A 19,928-nucleotide genomic window follows, 5' to 3' on the forward strand; every position below is an offset into this window, starting at 1 on the left:
TATATATATAAATGTATTACATATGCATAACTGTACACTTTGTTTTGTCCTCTAGGCCGAGCTAATGAGTGGTCTTGTTGAGTTTTGTGTGGAGTTACGCTCTGTTGGCGAGTCAGCAGCCGCTGGTACTGATGGTGAGGTCACACCTTCCCAAGAACCTACAGGTCAGGAAACCAATGAGAAAACCCGAGAGCGACGGCAGGGGAAACTGCGCAGACAGAGCAGCGTGGTCTGTAGCAGAGTCCATTCACTCAACACCATCAGCTATGTTGATGACGGTAAGAGACTAAAATTGCATTGGTGCGATGGATGCACTTGTTGTTCAGTTGTTCTGCCCATTAACTTTTATCATTTACAATAGAGAAATAATAAACTGGGACAAAGCTCATTTTAATTTACCTGCATTGTTTCAGGCAAAGAGATTAAACGTCTGAAGCCCAAAAGAGCTGCTTCTTTCTTCACGCGACAGGCGCAGCCTCCCACTTACTCGGCTGTTCAGGTGACTGAAAGTTTGGAACAAGGGTGAGCCCCGGCTTCAACACTGCCCTCTTCTGCCTGGTGACCAAAACTACATCTATTTAGATCCTCAGAGAGACAGTGCAAAACCATCTGAATGGACAGATTGGACCAAGATCACAGACTGAAGAGCTAAACCAGTATTTGTAGATAATTTGTGCATTATGACTCTGTTGGCCGTTAAAAATGAATGTGAAATTTGCTTCAATAATGCTGTTCTGTTAAACTAACTTAAAAGATATTTTGGTGCAAGTGCAGGACCATGAGACACGATCCGAAAGCTCTGTTTAGGTCACTCTTCTGAATGTAGATTCTACTATGCAACCTTCAAACCAAACTACATCCCAGTGGCTGTAAATCAAGAGTACAGTAGTCCAGCACTTTAATCCATGCCACTAATACTGCTAAAACTAGACCTGCTGCACCAAAGCAAACAGTCAATGCCTCTAGTATAGGACGACTGCTCCTATACACAAAACCAGGGCTGCAGTCTGTGGAAAAGCATTGCAAAGACAGCATAGACTGAGATTCTGACATTCTACTGTACTGAATGTGTGCATTGTTTTTGCTATCTGTTTACTACAGGGCTTGCTTGCATATACAGACTTCTGCTTTGTAACAAGATGGTTGTTCAAATTTATTTTTTTTGTGTTCAGTTGTGACCAAACCTAAATCATGGCTCTACACGTTGAGTGCTGTTCATTATAGTAGTGGTCCCACTACCTTGTTGCTCTGGAGAATCATGTCTTTCTGATGGTGTGCATGTAATGCACTGCTGAAAACAATCCAGGTCATATGTGAGCATAATCTGCATTTGTAAAGCATAGAGAACTTTAATACATCAAATCACCAAATTGTGTAGGTGCTTGGTGATCAATCGGTGATGTTGTATGTCTGCTATTTCTATTTAGTGATGCTTTTACAACGTATGAAACCCTAAGCATTGTATTGTATTGTATTTCCGGCCTTTTAGAGCGTGAATGTACCTAACTATATGAAATGCATATTATTTTTTTTTGTAGCAACACAAGGCTCGACATTAATGTTTGTCCAGGACAGTTACAAAAAATGTCAAAGGAACAATTCTGTTCTGGTAACAATCAGCTTCATGCTAATTGTCAGCTGTCATTGTTTATTTGATCATAACCTCTGATACTTATTGTCCAGTTGTTCACCCTGTGGCATCATTACCAAACACTTTGAGACTTTTACTGATTGTCTGAATTGTGAAGAATTACTAAATGAATGAATTTATGTTCATTATGCCTCCTGTTTTGGTAGTAATGTCAACACGCTTTTTTTTTTTTAACAAGTGATTTAATTGTTCTTAAACATTCAAGTACCTGTCAAATCTTAATGTCAAACCCTACATTAACAGGTCTTCAGTTACCAAACACAATCCTGTATTTATCAGTGCATGACATCAGTTGTCTTAAATTGATTTTGTGGTGTGCATGTTTCTGTGAACGTTTCTATACTTGCTTATTCGATCACTTTTAAAAGTGTGGAAAATGAAAACAATTTTTTTTTGCATCACAAACTGAACTGTGATAGGAAAACAGCCAGCTGAATGGTGCAAAATGATCAGTACACCCACTGCATTTCTGTATTTATGCAAAACACTCGTCATCAAGATGTTAATCCTAAAATGCTTATTCCCAGATTTTCTGTACCATTGTTCCATATTATATTTTCAATTCTAAAGGTAATCCAATATTTATATTTCAATCTGAACATCTGTCAGCCACATATGTACCTACTAACTGTGCTGTAGATAGTCACATCTATGTTATAGAAATATTGAATCTGTCAATACTAATTTAAAGTGCCTTTTTTTACATTCACATTAAATCTGTTGCTATAGTTTTGCTGTGATCTGTCCCTTGACAATTCTGTATCAGTGCATGACATCAGTTGTCTTAAATTGATTTTGTGGTGTGCATGTTTCTGTGAACGTTTCTATACTTGCTTATTCGATCACTTTTAAAAGTGTGGAAAATGAAAACAATTTTTTTTTGCATCACAAACTGAACTGTGATGAACTGTGAACAGCCAGCTGAATGGTGCAAAATGATCAGTACACCCACTGCATTTCTGTATTTATGCAAAACACTCGTCATCAAGATGTTAATCCTAAAATGCTTATTCCCAGATTTTCTGTACCATTGTTCCATATTATATTTTCAATTCTAAAGGTAATCCAATATTTATATTTCAATCTGAACATCTGTCAGCCACATATGTACCTACTAACTGTGCTGTAGATAGTCACATCTATGTTATAGAAATATTGAATCTGTCAATACTAATTTAAAGTGCCTTTTTTTACATTCACATTAAATCTGTTGCTATAGTTTTGCTGTGATCTGTCCCTTGAAATTATATCTCCACTGCCTTTTGTTGTTTGTGAGGTTTTATACACAAATTTCACTACCAAAATGTGACTAAAATTAACTGAAACCATTTATATGCAACATTAAACCTTTTTATTCACGCTTTGTACTAACTTCTGGCATACCTATCGGTAAATAATTTTCTGTATAATGGCTTTTTTATTGATGTTTTATTTAAACGAACTATGCTTGCAATAAGGTATTTGATGTGTTTAACAGAATTACATCTTGAGGAGAGAAAAAAAAGGAACGAAATAAATGTAACAAACTAAATATTGTGTATATTTTCATGCATAGAAGTAGTTACAAGTATTAAATTTTTTTTTAAGCATTTAACTTTTATTTTATTCTCTCCACAATAGCCATTTTGTCCAAGTTAAATTATTTACATGTTTGTTATTATATAAAATCGTTTTTTATCATTAAATACGTACAGTATAATTCGCATCCGACTCTTATTTTGAAATACTGTGTAGTAGCGCCATTTTGGAGCAGAGCAGCAGCCCCATCAACAAAAGAGTTGGCAGGTTGCAGCTAGCTTTTGCGACGGAAGTTTTGTTGACATCTGTCATTCATTCATGAAATAAAGTCCCTCTCGCTCTGACATTAGGCTATAGTTGAACTGTAGTGGAAATGAGTTCAGCTACAACCCCACCGGATTCGGACCCGACCGGGCGGCGGCGGGTTCACAGTATGCTGAAGCTCTACTACGGCCTGAATGAGGAAGGAACAGCTGCAGAACAAGCCGAGTCTCTGGATCCGTGTGATATCAACGGACCGCATTTCGACCCGGAGGTTTATTTAAATAAGGTAGTGTGATGAATAATGACAAATAGTAAGTGTTTATTATATAGGGGTGTACACATATGTTAGCAGTGTGGCAATGAGTGTGCTGTCACTTTGTGATGTTATTCTGCATTTTATGTCACATATAAATAATCCCTCAGAAATACCAGTTGTGTGACTGCGTATTTTTATGCTAGAATGCTAAAATGTACTGTGGTTTGTCTTTGAAATGTCTCGTTTGTGTTTCAGTTGAGGAAGGAGTGTTCTCTGGGTGAGCTGATGGATCACGAGAGCTGCATGGTGAAACAGATCAGATCTTTGGACAGTGACATGCAAACCCTGGTTTATGAAAACTACAATAAATTCATCTCAGCCACAGGTTAGTGAATAGATGAAAGTTGTTCAGATTTTACTATTGAAGTCACCATGAACTCATAAATGACTATTCTTATTTTTATGGAATATTGCAGATAAATGATTTATCTGTGCACATCATTATTTTAAATTCATGTGCCCTTGTAATCTTAACTTCACCTCCATCTTACAATGACATCTCTTCTCTAATGAAGTGTGCACCAGCACAACGGCGGGACGATTCATAGTTTTCAGTCAAGTGACTGGTGGGGAGACCCCCATTGAATTTCACCACAGGCCTGTCAACTTGCAATACAGCAGTATTTCAATCACTAAAACAGCGGGACATTCTAAAACGCTTAACGTGCAAAATGCTTAATGTGTCCTAATAAACTAAGATGGCGATATTAAAAGATCAAATTCAGTATACACCTACAAGCAAGCAGATGAGCCCAGAATATGAATGCATTGTGCTAAATCATTAATCGTTTTCTTTATAATGGTTTTCACTCGCATGAGATTGCAGCAGTTAGCAAACACACAACGATTCAACAATCCAATCAATTCCCAATGGGCAAAATCAGGTCCCGCCTTACATTTTTTTCTTGTTCGAGAAGCCATCTCAATCTGATATACTTAACACAAGGAAAGAAAATATCAATTAATTTCGTAATTCGTAAGACGTAATTCATTTCATGCTGACTTTTGTTTTGTTTAGACATTGATCACAGCTTTACATCATGCTGGTTTCATAACCCTTCCCTGATTATATTCAAAGTTGATTTGTCTCTGCACAGACACAATCAGAAAAATGAAGAATGATTTCAAGAAGATGGAAGATGAAATGGACTGTTTGTCTGCGAACATGGCTGCCATAACAGAGTTTAGTGCCCGCATTAGTGGGACGTTGCAGGACCAGCATGCACAGATCACTAAGCTATCAGGTATGAATATTAATGTGATATAAATGGATCACAGTAATAATAAATTACTAATTCATCTTACAGGGTTGTGTTGGTAGTTTAACAACCATTATGACTTCAAACCACATTTGCTCTTTTCATATATGTCTGATTTAAATTTAAATTGATTTCTGCCTCTACATAAGCCATGAATCTTTCATCTTCTGTGTAGGTGTTCACACTCTCCTCCGTAAGCTCCAGTTCCTGTTTGAGCTGCCAGCAAGACTCAATAAGTGTCTGGAGCTGCAGGCCTATGCCCAGGCAGTGAGTGCCCACCGGAGGGCACGCTGTGTACTGCAGCAGTATAGTCATATGCCATCTTTCAGGGGCATCCAAGATGACTGCCATGTCATTATGGAGCAGCTCGCTCAACAGCTGCGGCAGAAATTCAGGTCTGTGCTTTCTCGGATGTCATGGCATATTTCTATTAGTTTAAAAAAGCATCTAAACATTTGATTTTATATTTGGTTTAACTGCTAATTAAATCATTGATATGAGTCCATAAATTAAAAATGCCCCCCATAAAATCTAATCTCACGTTCTTTATTAATTAATATTTGCTTGCAGGGATGGAGGTTCAAGTGCTAAAGACCTCTCTGAATGTGTTGAGCTTCTTCTGCAGTTAGACGAGCCAGCGGAGGAGCTCTGTGACAAATTCCTCAGCCACGCCCAGTCTAGGTTGGAGGCGGATCTCCAGGGACTGGAGGTGGAGCTTAAAGACTCTGCGGTTACTGATACCGGCGGAGGCTCGGTCCAAAAAACAAGTCCTGGATCAAATCCCGTATCTCCTTCTAGTTCCTCTGTGATCAATCCGTTCCTCTCTCCTACTGCCGGAACAGACATCCTTGAGTTCATAGATCGAGGGTGTAATGAATTTGTCAGCAGTCTCTGTTTAGTCATTGCCTCCTATCAAGAATTGTTCATCAACCGTCCACAGGAAGGCGAATTAGCTTCAAAGAACATCCCAGAGATGGCTAATGGCAAGCTACATGTGTTTGTGGACACCCTGGCTGCTAGATACTTCTCTCTAGTGGAGCAGAGGATACAGGAGGAGAAAGGAGTGGGTGATAACTCTCTGTTAGTGAGAGCCCTGGATCGCTTCCATCGCAGATTACAGGCCATAACCAAACTACTTCCGGGGTCGGCAGTGCCTAGCCACGGAACTGAGATTGTGGTGCGGGCGGCAAGAGAGAGAATCAAACAGTACCTGTCCGCCTTACAAACCTTCTACCATGACAGCCTTACTGATGTAAGACAGGCCTTGGCTGCACCTCGTCTAGCAGTGGGAGGGGCCAGTACATCAGGAGGCGGGGTTACAAGTAAAGATGCCACACCTAGTCTGCCAGAACTGCTGACGTCCTTATCAAACTTTATTCTGAATCAGTTAAAGTCTGTATTAGCATCAGTGCATCTCTTCACAGCAAAGGACATTACATTCTCCAACAAGCCTTATTTCAAGGTACAGAATAAAGTGTATATATGTAAGTTTTATATAAGTACCAAGTATAGGACCTTTTAGTATAGGACCTTTTATTTACAGTAACTCTGGTATTCCTCACTTAGGGGTCACACTTGTGATCCTCAGCATTAAAACAGACCAAAGACAATAATTGTAACATTTTTTATTAATGAAATGAATGTACTATATTTTGTTTCAATAATATATTTTTTAATATTTAGTATTTTTGTATTAAGGGGGATTTCATGATACTAGAGAATTTTCATCTATAAATTATGCACCATTTATTTGATTGTAATTTAATTGAAAACAATTTCAAAATTAGAAGAAAATTTTCAATTAATACAGTGTTTAAGTTAAAAATGAAGCAAAGGCATTTAAAAATCCAATGCATGGAAGGCAAGTTGGTGCCATCTGGTGGGAGAAATAAAGAAAATAAGATGTGTATTATGGTATATAGTCACTTGATGCTTGTATAGCCCTTTATATACATATAAAACATTTGTAGAGAAAGAGCGTGGTGTATTACCTAGAGTATTTTCAGACTTAACTACTATTACATTTTATATTTGGATATATATTTAGACATTATCAAAGACTACTTTATTGTGGCTGATTTGTAGATCGTACCACCAAAAATTGCTCTGTATTTTCATATTTTCTGTATTGTCCTATTCATTTACTATGGTGATGTTACCTTTTTTTTTGGTACCATTTTTCTAATAATGTCCATGTTTTGTTTTTTTTGGTGTTCACAAACGTCACCAAGTTTTATACCATTGTAATGAAATGGAAAAAAAAAATTATATTCAAAACAAAAGAAATTTTTCAGTCTAAAGTGACCGAATATGTTCCCATGTTTTGTCGTTTTTCTAATACCTGTCTCGTATTTTTCTCTCAGGGTGAGTTTTGCAGTCAAGGTGTGCGTGAGGGCCTGGTGGTGAGCTTTATTAAGTTCATTTGCCAATCATCTCGTCAGTACTGTGAGAGTGCGGGTGACCGAGGAGGATCCACCCCTCCTGCTCTGCTTCTGTTGCTCTCTCGTCTCTGTCTGGACTATGAGACCTCCACCATCTCCTACATCCTCACGCTCACAGATGAACAGTTTCTTGTACAGGTATTCCATATCCATTATATTTGTTAAAAACAAACTCTAAATACATTATTCATACTGACCTTTCCTCTCTAAACAGCACCACACTCCAGTCACTCCAGTTACAGCACTTTGTGCAGAGGCCAGAGAAGCTGCTCAGAAATTACTGAACCACTATGTGAAGGTAACTAAGAGAAAAGATTCAGCTATTCATAGTCTTGTATTTTGGGATAGGATTGCTGTTGGACAACATTTTTTTTATTTTTTTTATGCAGGTTCAGGGATTAATCATCAGTCAGATGTTGAGGAAAAGCGTGGAAACCAGAGACTGGGTGAACACCATTGAACCTAGAAATGTCCGGGCTGTAATGAAGAGGGTGGTGGAAGATACCACCTCTATTGATGTACAGGTGATGCACCGAACATTTGTTCATATTTCATATACAAAAAAGATTCAAGATATGTAACAGACCATTTGAATCCATGCAAAAAAAGATACATATAAATTCTTAGCCATTTGTATAAGGCAGTTGTAATGTTTTGTGCCTCCATGTGTATTAACTAGGTGGGACTGCTTTATGAGGAAGGAGTAAGGAAAGCCCACAGCAGTGACTCCAGCAAACGCACCTTCTCAGTGTACAGCAGCTCAAGGCAGCAGATCCGCTACGCACCAAGCTACACTCCCAGGTGCACAATCACTTCACAAATTTTACTGACTTTAAATGAGAATTTCTTATGATGTGCACTGGAAAATGTGACCTGCGCCAACCATTTTCCCCAAATTTATAATGAGAATAACAAAAGACAAGTTTTAGGGCCTCCCTGCATTTTTCAGGCTAAGTATAATATATAAAATATAGTTGTACTGTTGAAAACATATAATTAATAATGAATATACTTATTATATGTATATATTATTATTATTATTATTATTAATAAATATTTTTTACAGTTTATTGTTGCAATAATAATATAATTCTTTATTGATTTAATTATACAAAATAATATTTTGATTATTATTTGTTATTATCATTATTATTACTATTATATAGTCATTTTTTCCTTTTTGTTTTCTTTAGCTGATCACATTCCTGAGTTCTGTAAAGGTATAATGGATATACATAGTCACACAGAGGATACTGTTTATAATTGTTTATATGTTTTTGTTCCAGTGCTCCAATGGACACAAACTTGCTCAGTAACATTCACAAGCTATTTTCTGAGAGGATTGATATCTTTAGCCCAGTGGAGTTCAACAAGGTAGAAAACTAAACGCTGTTAGCTAACTGTTGTTACTGTCATTTAACTAACTGACCGATGCAGATTTTAATATTTACGTTTTTTCAGACTGTATGACCAGTTTTCTATCTTATCCTAGGTCTCTGTGCTAACTGGCATCATTAAGATAAGTCTGAAGACATTCCTTGAATGTGTACGTCTCCGTACGTTTGGCAGATATGGACTGCAGCAAATCCAGGTGGACTGCCACTATTTGCAGATGTACCTGTGGCGGTTTGTGTCTGATGAGAACCTAGTGCACTTCCTTTTGGATGAGATTGTGGGTAGTGCTGCCCATCGTTGCCTGGACCCGTCTCCAATGGAGCAAAGTGTCATTGAGGTCATCTGTGAGAGGGGTTAGCGTGGGTGTTTTTTCCTTAAACAGGCAAACAAGTTTGCAAATAACTGAAACTGAACTCAGCTGGTGGGCATTACTAATACTTATATTTGCAGTTATATTTCATATAACTGATGGAGTATTAATTTCAGTGAAGTAAAATTAATATAAAGCCAGTGACCTCAGATTGAACCCTGTTATAGCTGGATTGAGATCACAAAACGTTTTTTTTTTACCTTCATTTGATTAAAGGCTAGGAATAGGATTGTGTGGACGTTGGGTGCTAAAAGCTGAAATATTGTTGTCTCGTGTCAAAGTCCTAAAATGAACACAACATACTATGAACGTAAACGATAACTCTAATCACTGTATATTTAAGGTAAGATGATCTGTCTATAAAAACAAATCAGCATGTTTGATAATTGTCTTTTATGGTTGATTTCTGTATTCATTGACTGTGAAGGTTGTTCAATCTGCATAACTGGATAGTATATATTTAATAAACGTAATGTACAAAAAAAAATGCGTCCAAGTTTCTTGGGAGGAAAAAACGTAACCTTACCTCTGTAGTTACTGAATGCACTGTAATATGAAGCCAGAACAGACGCTCTTGTCATTGGTCAGGAAAACATTAGGGGCGGTTTCGGCCGCTCGTCTCTGATTCTGATTGGTTCACTGGTTTTCTCTCCCCACTCTTGTGATAGCAGCGGTACGCGTTGATTGGTCAGATACAGCAAAGACAGAACAAGCTTGTTCTGAGCGCAGGCGTCACCTCCTCTCAGGCATTAACAGTGATGATGAGCGGTTTCCATACAATATAACAGTAGGTTTGTGGGAAACAGAGGTAAGAGAAAAATACCCTCTATGTATACATTAATAGGTTACTAAAGGGTTATTTGGTTGATTAGATTAAGTCTGAAAATAATCATGACGTTACAAACGCGTATACTACACAGCTACTGTATTTAACAAACGCACTGTAATTTAAATGATACATTATTCTTGTATACTATAAATGTTTTGTCAGCCATGCTAAATGCTCATCTTTGTCCCAAACAGGCAAAATGAAGCCTAACAAGCACAAAGCAACACATTCAGCTGAAAAGGAATTTGGAGGTGCTCTTGGTGAGCTAATATTTGTTGCATGTATGCATATGTTTGTGTATGTGTAATGATATGTGGCTACTGGCTACTGTGCCAAATTGGAGTTCATTTGTCCACCTCACCTGTCCAGGTGCCACCTGCATCCCTGTGTTCCTGCCTCTGACGGTTCTGTACCTGCTGAGTGTGTGTCGGTCTCCAGCAGCCAGTGTCCTGCAGTGGCCTCCTCATTTACCCCCCGCAGCACAGTTATGGGACCCTTTGGCCGCGGTTCTGGTTGTAGGTTGGATCACCTTGCAGAGTTTTCTCTATCTACTGCCCATAGGGAAGGTGAGATAGTGTATCATTTGTTTCTTTGAAAGACAAATTAGGTTATTTTCTTAAGAGAGTATGTCAGAAATTAAACTCTTCATTTGTTAACAGGTTTCTGAAGGATATATCCTATTAATGGTAATATATGCTGTCTGCCTGTTTGTAATGTTATACAAATAATGCTAATAATACATTTTTAATGCCTTTGTGTGTTTGACATAAATTAAACAGGATAGTTTTTGTTCACACAAATTAAATGCGATAGTCTTTGACGTTGTTATTGAATGCACTGTAATATGGAGCCAGAACAGACGCTTTCGCCATTGGTCAGGAAGGCATCGGGGGCGGTTTCATCCGCTCGTCTTTGATTCTGATTGGTTCCCTGGTTGTCTCTCCCCACGCTTCTGATAGCAGCGGTACGCGCTGATTGGTCAGATGGCGCAAAGGCAAACAGCGTGTTCTGATCGCAGGCTTCACTTACTCAGACATCTACAGTGATGATGATGAGCGGTTTCCATACAATATAACAGTAAGTTTGTGGGAAACAGAGGTAAGAGAAAAATACGCTATATATATTTTATGTATATATTAATGTTACTACAGGGTTATTTGGTTGATTCGATGAAGTCTGAAAATAATCATGACGTAAACTACTGCATTTAACAAACGCACTGACATTTAAATAATACACTATTCTTGTATACTATATTTGTTTTGCCAAACATGCTAAGGCCTCATCTTTGTCTCAAACAGGCAAAATGAAGCCTAACAAGCACAAAGCAACACATTCAGCTGAAAAGGAATTTGGAGGTGCTCTTGGTGAGCTAATATTTGTTGCATGTATGCATATGTTTGTGTATGTGTAATGATATGTGGCTACTGGCTACTGTGCCAAATTGGAGTTCATTTGTCCACCTCACCTGTCCAGGTGCCACCTGCATCCCTGTGTTCCTGCCTCTGACGGTTCTGTACCTGCTGAGTGTGTGTCGGTCTCCAGCAGCCAGTGTCCTGCAGTGGCCTCCTCATTTACCCCCCGCAGCACAGTTATGGGACCCTTTGGCCGCGGTTCTGGTTGTAGGTTGGATCACCTTGCAGAGTTTTCTCTATCTACTGCCCATAGGGAAGGTGAGATAGTGTATCATTTGTTTCTTTGAAAGACAAATTAGGTTATTTTCTTAAGAGAGTATGTCAGAAATTAAACTCTTCATTTGTTAACAGGTTTCTGAAGGATATATCCTATTAATGGTAATATATGCTGTCTGCCTGTTTGTAATGTTATACAAATAATGCTAATAATAATTTTTTAATGCCTTTGTGTGTTTGACATAAATTAAACAGGATAGTTTTTGTTCACACAAATTAAATGCGATAGTCTTTGACATCTTGTCCTTGGTTTTACCACCTATTACATACAAAGTAGAGTTCAAATTCCATTTGTCAGTAAACTCTAGTTTCCCCTTATACCTGGACTGTGCTTCAGTTCATTTAAGTTATATAGCAGTTTCATAATTCAAGACTGTGCAGTCTTACAAAAAAATGTAAAGATTAATTTAACAAAAACAAAAAAATTAATTATATATATATATATATATATATATATATATACACACACACACACTGTATATATATATTATACAGTTCTAAAGAAAAATAAGAAGCTTTATTGCTTAATTAAAAAAAAATTTAATTTAATTTAAAAAATGTTTTTAACGTTTTTGAAGAAAGTCTCTTTACTTTCACTAAGGCTGCATTTTGTTTAAAAATACAGTAAAAACAGTGATATTGTGAAATCTTATTACAATTTAAAATAACTGTTTTCTATTTTAATACATTTTAAAATGTAATTTATTCCTGTGATGGCAAAGAAAAAAAACCTTACTGACACTAAACCTTTCTAAACCTTTTGAAAGGTAGTGTACTATATATGTATATGTTTATATTTGTAGATATGATTGTGACCAGAATTTTACATCTTTATTTCTTAGGTTTCCATGCCCTGAGCATTACTGCTGTCCTGTTGATAGTATGTCTTTGGCTGGGAATGCCACTCGGGTATCTGTTTGAGCTGATTTTGCCTCTGGCTGTATGTGCCATTGGTGTGTCCTACCTGCTGTCTATGTACCTGTATATCCGCTCTTTCTGGGCACCTCAACATGCTTTATCACTTGGAGGAAACACAGGTGAGATTATCAGTCCTGGTATTTACAAATTAGTGTGATTTTCTGATATTATCTTTTGTCTATGAGTAACATTTCATTATTCATACAGACACGCTACCTTTTTGACCTGTCAGATATTCCAGATGCTTCTACTTTCTGTCTCTTTGAATTATTTGCCAATGCAGTTACATTGTCATTTGTAGGAAATCCTCTGTATGACTTCTTCATGGGTCGAGAGCTCAACCCTCGCATTGGAGACTTTGACTTGAAATATTTCTGTGAACTAAGACCTGGATTAATAGGCTGGGTAAGAGTCTCACAATATGTTTACATCCACATGTAAATATATGTATAGAAATATATCTGCTATTGTTCAAATATTTGTATTGGTAATATTTTTCAAGTTTTTGAAAGAAGTGCCTCATGCTCAGAGGCTGAATTTATTTGATCAAAAAATAGTGTAAACAGTAATATTGTTAAATATTATTACAATTGAAAATAACCGTTTTCTATTTGAATATATTTTAAAATGTAATTTGTTCCTGTGATAGAAAGCTGAATTTTCAGCAGTCAGTCTTCAGTGTCACATGATCCTTCAGAAATCATTCTTTCAATTTGCTGATTCAAAGAACAGCATTTATTTGAAACACCAAAGTATTTTTTACCAACTTTCTCTCTTTTATGTTGTTGTTTTTCAGGTGGTAATAAACCTGGGGATGTTAATGAAAGAAGTGGAGTTGAGGGGCTCTCCATCTCTTGCCATGCAGCTTGTCAACGGCTTCCAGCTCCTCTATGTGACAGATGCTCTGTGGAATGAAGTATGAGAAATCTAGTCTAGTCTGAAAATATATACATACATATATTTATATACACTGAGTCCCAAATACACACAACATTATACTTTTCTATGTGTCTGCAGGAGGCTGTGCTTACTACTATGGACATTGTGCATGATGGATTTGGGTTCATGCTGGCATTTGGCGACCTGGCCTGGGTTCCCTTCACGTATGGTCTTCAGGCCATGTTTCTGGTTGTGCACCCACAGTCACTTAGTACTCTTGGAGCAGCGGGGATTATTCTTCTAAATGGTAATCTACAGCCTGTTTTGCAGCAGTCTGAATGTTTAACGTTTTCTAACTCTCCTCTTTTTAATCTTTCGCAGGAATTGGTTATTACATTTTCCGGAAGTCTAACTCTCAGAAAAATCAGTTCAGAAGAGACCCCACACATAAAAGTGTAGCACGTTAGTAATCACAGTGCTTTTGATATGCTACCTACTTTGAGTTTGTATTCAGTGAACATTGTTTTTGAACACTTTATACATTATCAGTATCTAAAATGAAGAAAAGGGAGAATTTCTTACTGGAGACTAAATTATGGCTTCCAGATTAACATAAATGGTGAATTTTCTCATCTTTCTTTTTGACTTGTAGACCTGGAAACTATCGCCACAGCAACAGGAAAGTGTCTGTTGGTATCAGGGTGGTGGGGGTTTGTCAGGCATCCAAATTACCTGGGGGACCTTCTCATGGCTCTGGCGTGGTCCCTGCCTTGTGGTAAGTGAATTGATTTAACTGATTGTAAGGAAAAACACATGACATTGACAATATCAATGTCAACTTATAACGTCTTAGTTAGTTGTATAAAATGCAGGAAGGGCATCCGGCGTAAAAACATGTGCCAAATCGTTTGTGCGGATCACTCCGCTGTGGCGACCCCTGATAAAAAAAAAAGGGAGCAAGCCGAAGGAAGAGAGAGAGAGTTAGTTGTATAAAATCAATATCACATTTGCACTATTTGCACTGGTATTCAGGAAAAACAACACTATTGGTCATGTGATATTGCTTAACCATTTCATATGTTCTAAATATAAAAACAAGAACTCATACAAGGCCATCTTTACCCCCATATCTTAAAATGGAAATTAAATGTGTGAAGATTTTTCAAAAGTTGGGACTGGGAATTAATGGGGTAAAAAGACCCATTCTAATATGTAACATTAGAAAGATTCAGTAAGTGAATATAATTATAAATTGTTAATGGTTGGGGCATTCAGTTGAAATCAGTTCATTGTTGATTCAGTTCAGTTCAATAACTGTGTAAAGTCCATCAATTATGGAATCAGCTTAATTAATCTATAAAGCAGCTCTGGAGAAAACAGTGATATCATCAGCTCAGTTCAGTTCTCATCCAATATTGTCTGTGCAGTCAAGTAATATTGCCAAATATTAAGTGTCCCCAACTAAGCAAGCCAAAAGGCGACAGTGGCAAGGAACCCAAACTCCAACGGTGACAAAAATGGAGAAAAAAATAAAACCTTGGGAGAAACCAGGCTTATTTGGGGGGCCAGTTCTCCTCTTGCCAGATGGACCGACATAGTGTGGCTTAATTCCTGGCTGTATTCCATATCAGAAATGTGGATTGATTTCATTCAGTATAGGGATATAAGAGGTTTAAGATTTTTGTTTTCTTTCCACCAGGGATAAGGCTATTTTTTGTGCTTTGCTGGGGTTCTATTTCCTTTTTTTCTCTGCACCATGGGAGAAAGCAGCCTTCAGTAGTCAGTTGCTGACAATATAGCCATTCATTAATGAAATAGCTATAATTGCATAATTAATCCAGGAATATGAAACAAATTCATAACCCATGCTCCGGTTGTTGTTCATCATAACCTTTGCGCTGGTCACATACCCAAATGCTGAAAACAGGGAGCACAGCTCCTCACTGCCCAAGCTGTATGGCAGGTTTGATATATAAAGACTGTAGTCTTTCTTTTTTCAACTTTTGTTTGGAACTGCCATTTCAGTGGCTTGTAATGGCATATAGAAACTAGGTCATTTAGTGCCATACCATCTGGCTTCTTAATTGCCAATTGTCACGTGAATAAGCAAATTCACAAAGAAATAATAATAAAAATCATATAATGCTAATCAAATTGTTCTAATTTGGTAAAGTATTTAGATATGTTTAAGTGTCATCTAAAATTTAAGTAAAAATAATGCTTTTTAAGATTATTTTTACTTAAAAAGAATTAAGAAATTTTATATTTTCTGTAAGAAACTGGTGTTTGCCATTGTATTTTTAACTATCTGGGTCTTGCCATGAATATGAAAATTGCAGTATAATTGAATAATTTGTTTATTCCAACTTTTTTTTCTTAGGAATGTCACATATTCTGCCTTACTTCTATGTCATATATTTCACCATTCTGCTCATCCACCGAGAGGCCAGAGATGAGAAACACTGCAGAGCCAAATACGGACTGGCCTGGGATACATACTGCAGACGAGTGCCCTACAGAATACTCCCGTACATTTATTAATGCAGACTGATATGTTCTGAACGACCAACAGATTGTTGTGTGAGCAACCAGTGGATATGTCATCATCAGTGCAGAGAACTGGACACTACAAAATTTACTGCATATATTGTTTTTATTTGAATCATAACATTGCTTTACATTCATTTAAATGTTTTTAAAATATGAAAAATATATTCTGTTATATTATTAAAAACATTTTCATTATCATGTGTTCAATGCAATCTACAAGTGTGGACTGTAGCATTAAAGACATTTAAAGGCTAAACAACCACCGATAGTAAAAGTAACACAAAAATGACCTGTTAATTATCCACTAAACTACTTGTATTTAATTCTTAAATAAAAAAACAAAAACTGACACAAATGCCCATAATACAAATTATTTTATTTTAAATTATTACTTTTTATTTACAAATATATACAATACAATCTCACTCAATCTCTTCTATCAAGCCACCTTTACCTCTACTATTTTCCCGTCCCTTTTCCAAACATTTCTTCTCTCCCTCTAATGTCATCCTCTCCATCTCCCTTCTCTCATAGTCCGTCCACACACATCCTGCCAGACTCCTCAAAACTTTGGGATTCTCCTTCACCCAAGACTGAAAAAACTCACACTTCTTTCCAGCTTGAAAATACATCCGCCTCATCTGCTCTTCTTCTTTTGGAACAGAAGCCTTTGCCTTGCTCAAAGCTGTGCGCAGCTGGGACAAAGCAGACAGTGAATATCCAACAGCACCCTCTCTGCTTTCTCCAGTCAGAATATGAGCCACTGCTTCCACAGCTCGAAGTGGAGCTAAAGGGTCCTCGCGATCAAAGTATCCCCCTGCAGATACAGCTCTTATTCCGGCGTCGAGAGCCTCAGAGACAGAGTTGAAGACCCGTCTGGCACCCAAACCATCTGAGATGGCAAGCACCACCTGACAGAACTCCAGCAACATCTCTGAGATGTCTCCATTATAGAGACACAGCGAGAAGGTGTATCCATAAAGAGCATTGATCAGGTTGTACCGCACTAGAGGAGATGGGTTTGAAGATAGTGTGTGAAGAGGAGCAATTTTGGCGCTTATTGGAGGGATTGGGCTTCTCTGTGATTGGTCCGATTTTACTTTATTGCTACTGACTTTCTTAATTTTTCTGTCTTTTTTAACATTCACATTATGCATTTTTTCATCATTCTCAGACTGAAGTTCCTCGATTAGTGCTTTAGTATCTTTCTCATGCCGTTCCCACCAGGGGCTCCACAGGACAACCAGCCCACCGATGCTACCTTCTTTCACCAGTCTCTCAAATTTCTCCTTTTCCTGGGCTGACAACAACGACCAGAGTTCTTCCTCTGAAATAGAGTCAATATCCAGGCCTGCTAACTTTTCAGCTAAATCAGCTTCCTCTTCATCACTCCCATCTTCAATATCTCTGAGTTTTGCTAGTAGTTCTTGCACCTCATGACTTTTTTCATCCCCACTAGATTGAATCTCTGCTAACTGAGAAAGCAGCTCCAAAGCATGTGCGTCTTTTTCGGTCACACTAGTTTCATCATCTCCCAAGTTCCTTAATAAATTCTCCATCCCTCCCTCGCTCTCTGCACTCTGTCTGAGCCGGAGCAGAATTTCCTGCATCTTGCTTTTCCCCTCCTCATCTGTGACACCTTGGGATTTCAGCTCCTGCAGCACAGACTCTTTGTAAAACTCCTCTGAGCATGAAGAGTGATTCTGACTCTTGTAACAAGCCAGGCCGCAATATGGGATGTTACACCTTGGGCAAGTGTAACAGGAAGGGTTGGATAAGCAAAGCCCACATGGCTTGATTGATGATGCAGTAGTTCCACCCTCTGTCCCATTTGCAGGTGTCAGGAGAGTTTCATTAGTCCCTCTTTGGGGAAGTGCAATCCCATCTTTGGTGGTAATTGATTCAGAGTCTATTTCAGGCCAGTCGCTTAAGTGTTCTTCCTCCTTTGCTGCACTATCAGTGAGTAATAAACGAACACACGCAGGGATTTTACGTCTAACAACAGGATCCATGAGCAGCTAATTAACGAAGGTAGACTGCATTAATAGAAAAGTTCAGATCTGCAATTAAAAAGAAAAAAAGGTATTAAAGTCTAATGTTAATAAAAGTCTAAATATTCACAAAAGCATAACAGATTTTTAATAAATTATTACCTGACCAAGAATGTGTGTATGCGCACTTCGTTTCCGCGCACGTACAAATGTATTAAAAATAGCGGATATTTTCTTCAGCTCGTGTTTTTAAGTACGCTTTCATACTGAAGCGTCACGTTAGAATAACGTTGGTCGTCGCAACATGATGACGCATTCGTGCCCTTGCTCTTTAAGCGTCAAAACTGCGCAATATTTGCGCATGATAGATAGATTGATCTAATTTGTTACACTGTTTATTTAATTTTAAATTTTCTTCTATTATTTTGATCTTTTCATTATGATGTTTCTTCACATATATTCCACTTTTTGTAGCAGTTGTTCTTTTTTTTTACTGTTTTATTACTGTATGCATAATTGTGTGATGTTTGCATTTGAACAAAAGTGCATGCATAATTAGATGCACAGATTTATATTAGGCCTTTTTTCAGACACAAGTATTGCAAATAGGATTTAGTGAACACCTTACATGTATTTGTCTCAATCCTAAACAACTGGGACAACATGGAAACATGTTGGATATAATCATAAACTCTTTAATACAATAACCAAACACAGGTATTGAAAATGGTACACTTATGATAATTTACAGTTTGTCCACTTTAAGGAGGAGAGAACATTCTTATACATTTCCTCTCAGCCTTTGTATTGCAGTTCAGTTCATTAGCTGTGCCCACATCAGAATTTAAAAGCCCTTCTTCAGTAGCCAGTCCTTCAGCTCTTTATCAAACTGCCCTTTAATTCTGATGGTCCCAGTTACTTCATTGACCTGTGTTGGAGGTTCTTTGCCCGTAAGCCCCAGCAGGAATTCCTTAACATCCTTATTCAGGGCCTGGAAATAATAATTGACAAAAAGTTAATAAAATAATTAGTTTTTAAAGAATTAAAATAACTAATATATTACACTGTGCTTCTAAACAGGTCTGTTCATTACACTAACCCATATGTCTCCCTCAACCTTTCTGAGCAGAGTGCTGTGCTGATTCCCATGCTTGATGTCCGAATACACAGGCACATTGTGCATTCGGGAGCGACGGATCATGTAAGGCAGTGAAGGTGGCGTAACTATATAATTAATAACAAAAACAGAACTCCACGAATGAGAATCTCACATAATGCTTTCCCGACTTCACAGATTAAACATCAAGCAAAACATCCATCCCTTATAGCTAAGACACCAATAGTATGATACACATTATTCCATGTAAGGTAAAAATACAAGTGTGTTCACCTGACGCTGGGATCCATCCTGACGGTACAGGACCATCATGTTTAGGTGGAGTTGGGATGCGTGAAGGAGGAATAAGTCTCTCCACAAACCTGAACTCCTCTGTGGATTCAATGAAGCCCCATGATCCTTCAGCAGGGTTGCTTTCTGTCTAAAATGAAACAAAACCGTCTTGTGAAAACAAGAAGGACTGTTTGTTGCTCGTAACATTTCAAGAACAAATCATTCTATGCAAATCTATACTGTGACAGCTGATGCACCACTGATTTTAATACTACCTGGATAAATTATACAGTAAAACGGATTGTAATACTAACTCTTAAGCAAGCCCCAGTACTCAATGAACGTGTGACTGAATAAGAAGCCCTGTAAGCAACTCTCGCAGCTCGGCAGACTGTCAGAGACATGCTTCTGATGGAGGCGGCCATTTCGGCAGACAGGAAGGACAGCGGAACATGACGTCATGGGT

At 37.7% G+C, this 19,928-nt stretch overlaps 4 protein-coding genes, 1 long non-coding RNA gene and 1 pseudogene across 6 annotated transcripts in view; 4 read left to right on the forward strand and 2 right to left on the reverse strand.

The window, feature by feature from the left end:
* Window positions 1-2,021, forward strand: part of LOC107718757 (putative FERM domain-containing protein FRMD8P1) — a 6,869-nt gene extending 4,848 nt beyond the window's left edge. The window contains exons 9-10 of the mRNA XM_016525982.1: window positions 56-278; window positions 414-2,021. Coding sequence (XP_016381468.1) covers window positions 56-278; window positions 414-526 — 336 coding nt within the window. The 3' untranslated portion in view covers window positions 527-2,021. The remainder of the gene's footprint in view (window positions 1-55; window positions 279-413) is intronic.
* Window positions 2,022-3,393: 1,372 nt separating this feature from the next.
* On the forward strand, window positions 3,394-9,677 carry LOC107718754 (vacuolar protein sorting-associated protein 51 homolog). Its single transcript, XM_016525979.1, has 11 exons — window positions 3,394-3,719; window positions 3,945-4,074; window positions 4,847-4,993; window positions 5,184-5,403; window positions 5,579-6,470; window positions 7,372-7,587; window positions 7,664-7,747; window positions 7,839-7,973; window positions 8,129-8,250; window positions 8,736-8,823; window positions 8,942-9,677. The coding sequence occupies exons 1-11, from the start codon at window positions 3,543-3,545 to the stop codon at window positions 9,200-9,202; spliced, it is 2,472 nt and encodes an 823-aa protein (XP_016381465.1). The 5' UTR covers window positions 3,394-3,542; the 3' UTR covers window positions 9,203-9,677.
* A 255-nt stretch (window positions 9,678-9,932) lies between these two features.
* LOC107718761 (delta(14)-sterol reductase-like) lies at window positions 9,933-16,179 on the forward strand (annotated as a pseudogene).
* Window positions 10,880-11,822, forward strand: LOC107718762 (uncharacterized). Its single transcript, XR_001637444.1, has 4 exons — window positions 10,880-11,141; window positions 11,345-11,410; window positions 11,520-11,716; window positions 11,810-11,822. It is a non-coding gene; the product is annotated as an uncharacterized LOC107718762 (long non-coding RNA).
* A 242-nt stretch (window positions 16,180-16,421) lies between the features above and the next one.
* Window positions 16,422-18,374, reverse strand: LOC107718755 (zinc finger HIT domain-containing protein 2-like). 2 transcript variants are annotated; one of them, XM_016525981.1, is made up of 2 exons: window positions 18,240-18,374; window positions 16,422-18,141 (listed from the first exon to the last, which is right to left on the reverse strand). In XM_016525981.1, the coding sequence occupies exon 2, from the start codon at window positions 18,091-18,093 to the stop codon at window positions 16,504-16,506; it is 1,590 nt and encodes a 529-aa protein (XP_016381467.1). In that variant the 5' UTR covers window positions 18,094-18,141; window positions 18,240-18,374; the 3' UTR covers window positions 16,422-16,503. The 2 variants fall into 2 exon arrangements, with proteins under 2 accessions (XP_016381467.1, XP_016381466.1); XM_016525980.1 differs by having other exon boundaries at window positions 18,235-18,374.
* A 225-nt stretch (window positions 18,375-18,599) lies between these two features.
* Window positions 18,600-19,923, reverse strand: LOC107718758 (39S ribosomal protein L49, mitochondrial-like). Its single transcript, XM_016525983.1, has 4 exons — window positions 19,777-19,923; window positions 19,463-19,610; window positions 19,172-19,296; window positions 18,600-19,063 (listed from the first exon to the last, which is right to left on the reverse strand). Exons 1-4 carry the CDS (start codon window positions 19,885-19,887, stop codon window positions 18,917-18,919), a joined length of 531 nt encoding a protein of 176 aa, XP_016381469.1. The 5' UTR covers window positions 19,888-19,923; the 3' UTR covers window positions 18,600-18,916.
* Window positions 19,924-19,928: the final 5 nt, after the last annotated feature.

Source organism: Sinocyclocheilus rhinocerous, unplaced genomic scaffold, assembly GCF_001515625.1.
Source record: "Sinocyclocheilus rhinocerous isolate Xijiao unplaced genomic scaffold, SAMN03320098_v1.1 scaffold1655, whole genome shotgun sequence".
Taxonomy (NCBI): Eukaryota; Metazoa; Chordata; class Actinopteri; order Cypriniformes; family Cyprinidae; genus Sinocyclocheilus; species Sinocyclocheilus rhinocerous.

Bases quoted from the DNA above. Each gene is read 5' to 3' on its own strand.
- LOC107718754 (XM_016525979.1), top strand. From the start codon at position 3,543: ATGAGTTCAGCTACAACCCCACCGGATTCGGACCCGACCGGGCGGCGG. The intron at 3,720-3,944 runs GTAGTGTGATGA...TTTGTGTTTCAG, and splicing joins CGGAGGTTTATTTAAATAAG to TTGAGGAAGGAGTGTTCTCT. The intron at 4,994-5,183 runs GTATGAATATTA...TCTTCTGTGTAG, and splicing joins ACAGATCACTAAGCTATCAG to GTGTTCACACTCTCCTCCGT.
- LOC107718755 (XM_016525981.1), bottom strand. From the start codon at position 18,093: ATGGATCCTGTTGTTAGACGTAAAATCCCTGCGTGTGTTCGTTTATTA.
- LOC107718758 (XM_016525983.1), bottom strand. From the start codon at position 19,887: ATGGCCGCCTCCATCAGAAGCATGTCTCTGACAGTCTGCCGAGCTGCG. The intron at 19,611-19,776 runs GTTAGTATTACA...GTTTCATTTTAG, and splicing joins GTACTGGGGCTTGCTTAAGA to ACAGAAAGCAACCCTGCTGA. The intron at 19,064-19,171 runs GTTAGTGTAATG...TATTATTTCCAG, and splicing joins AGGTTGAGGGAGACATATGG to GCCCTGAATAAGGATGTTAA.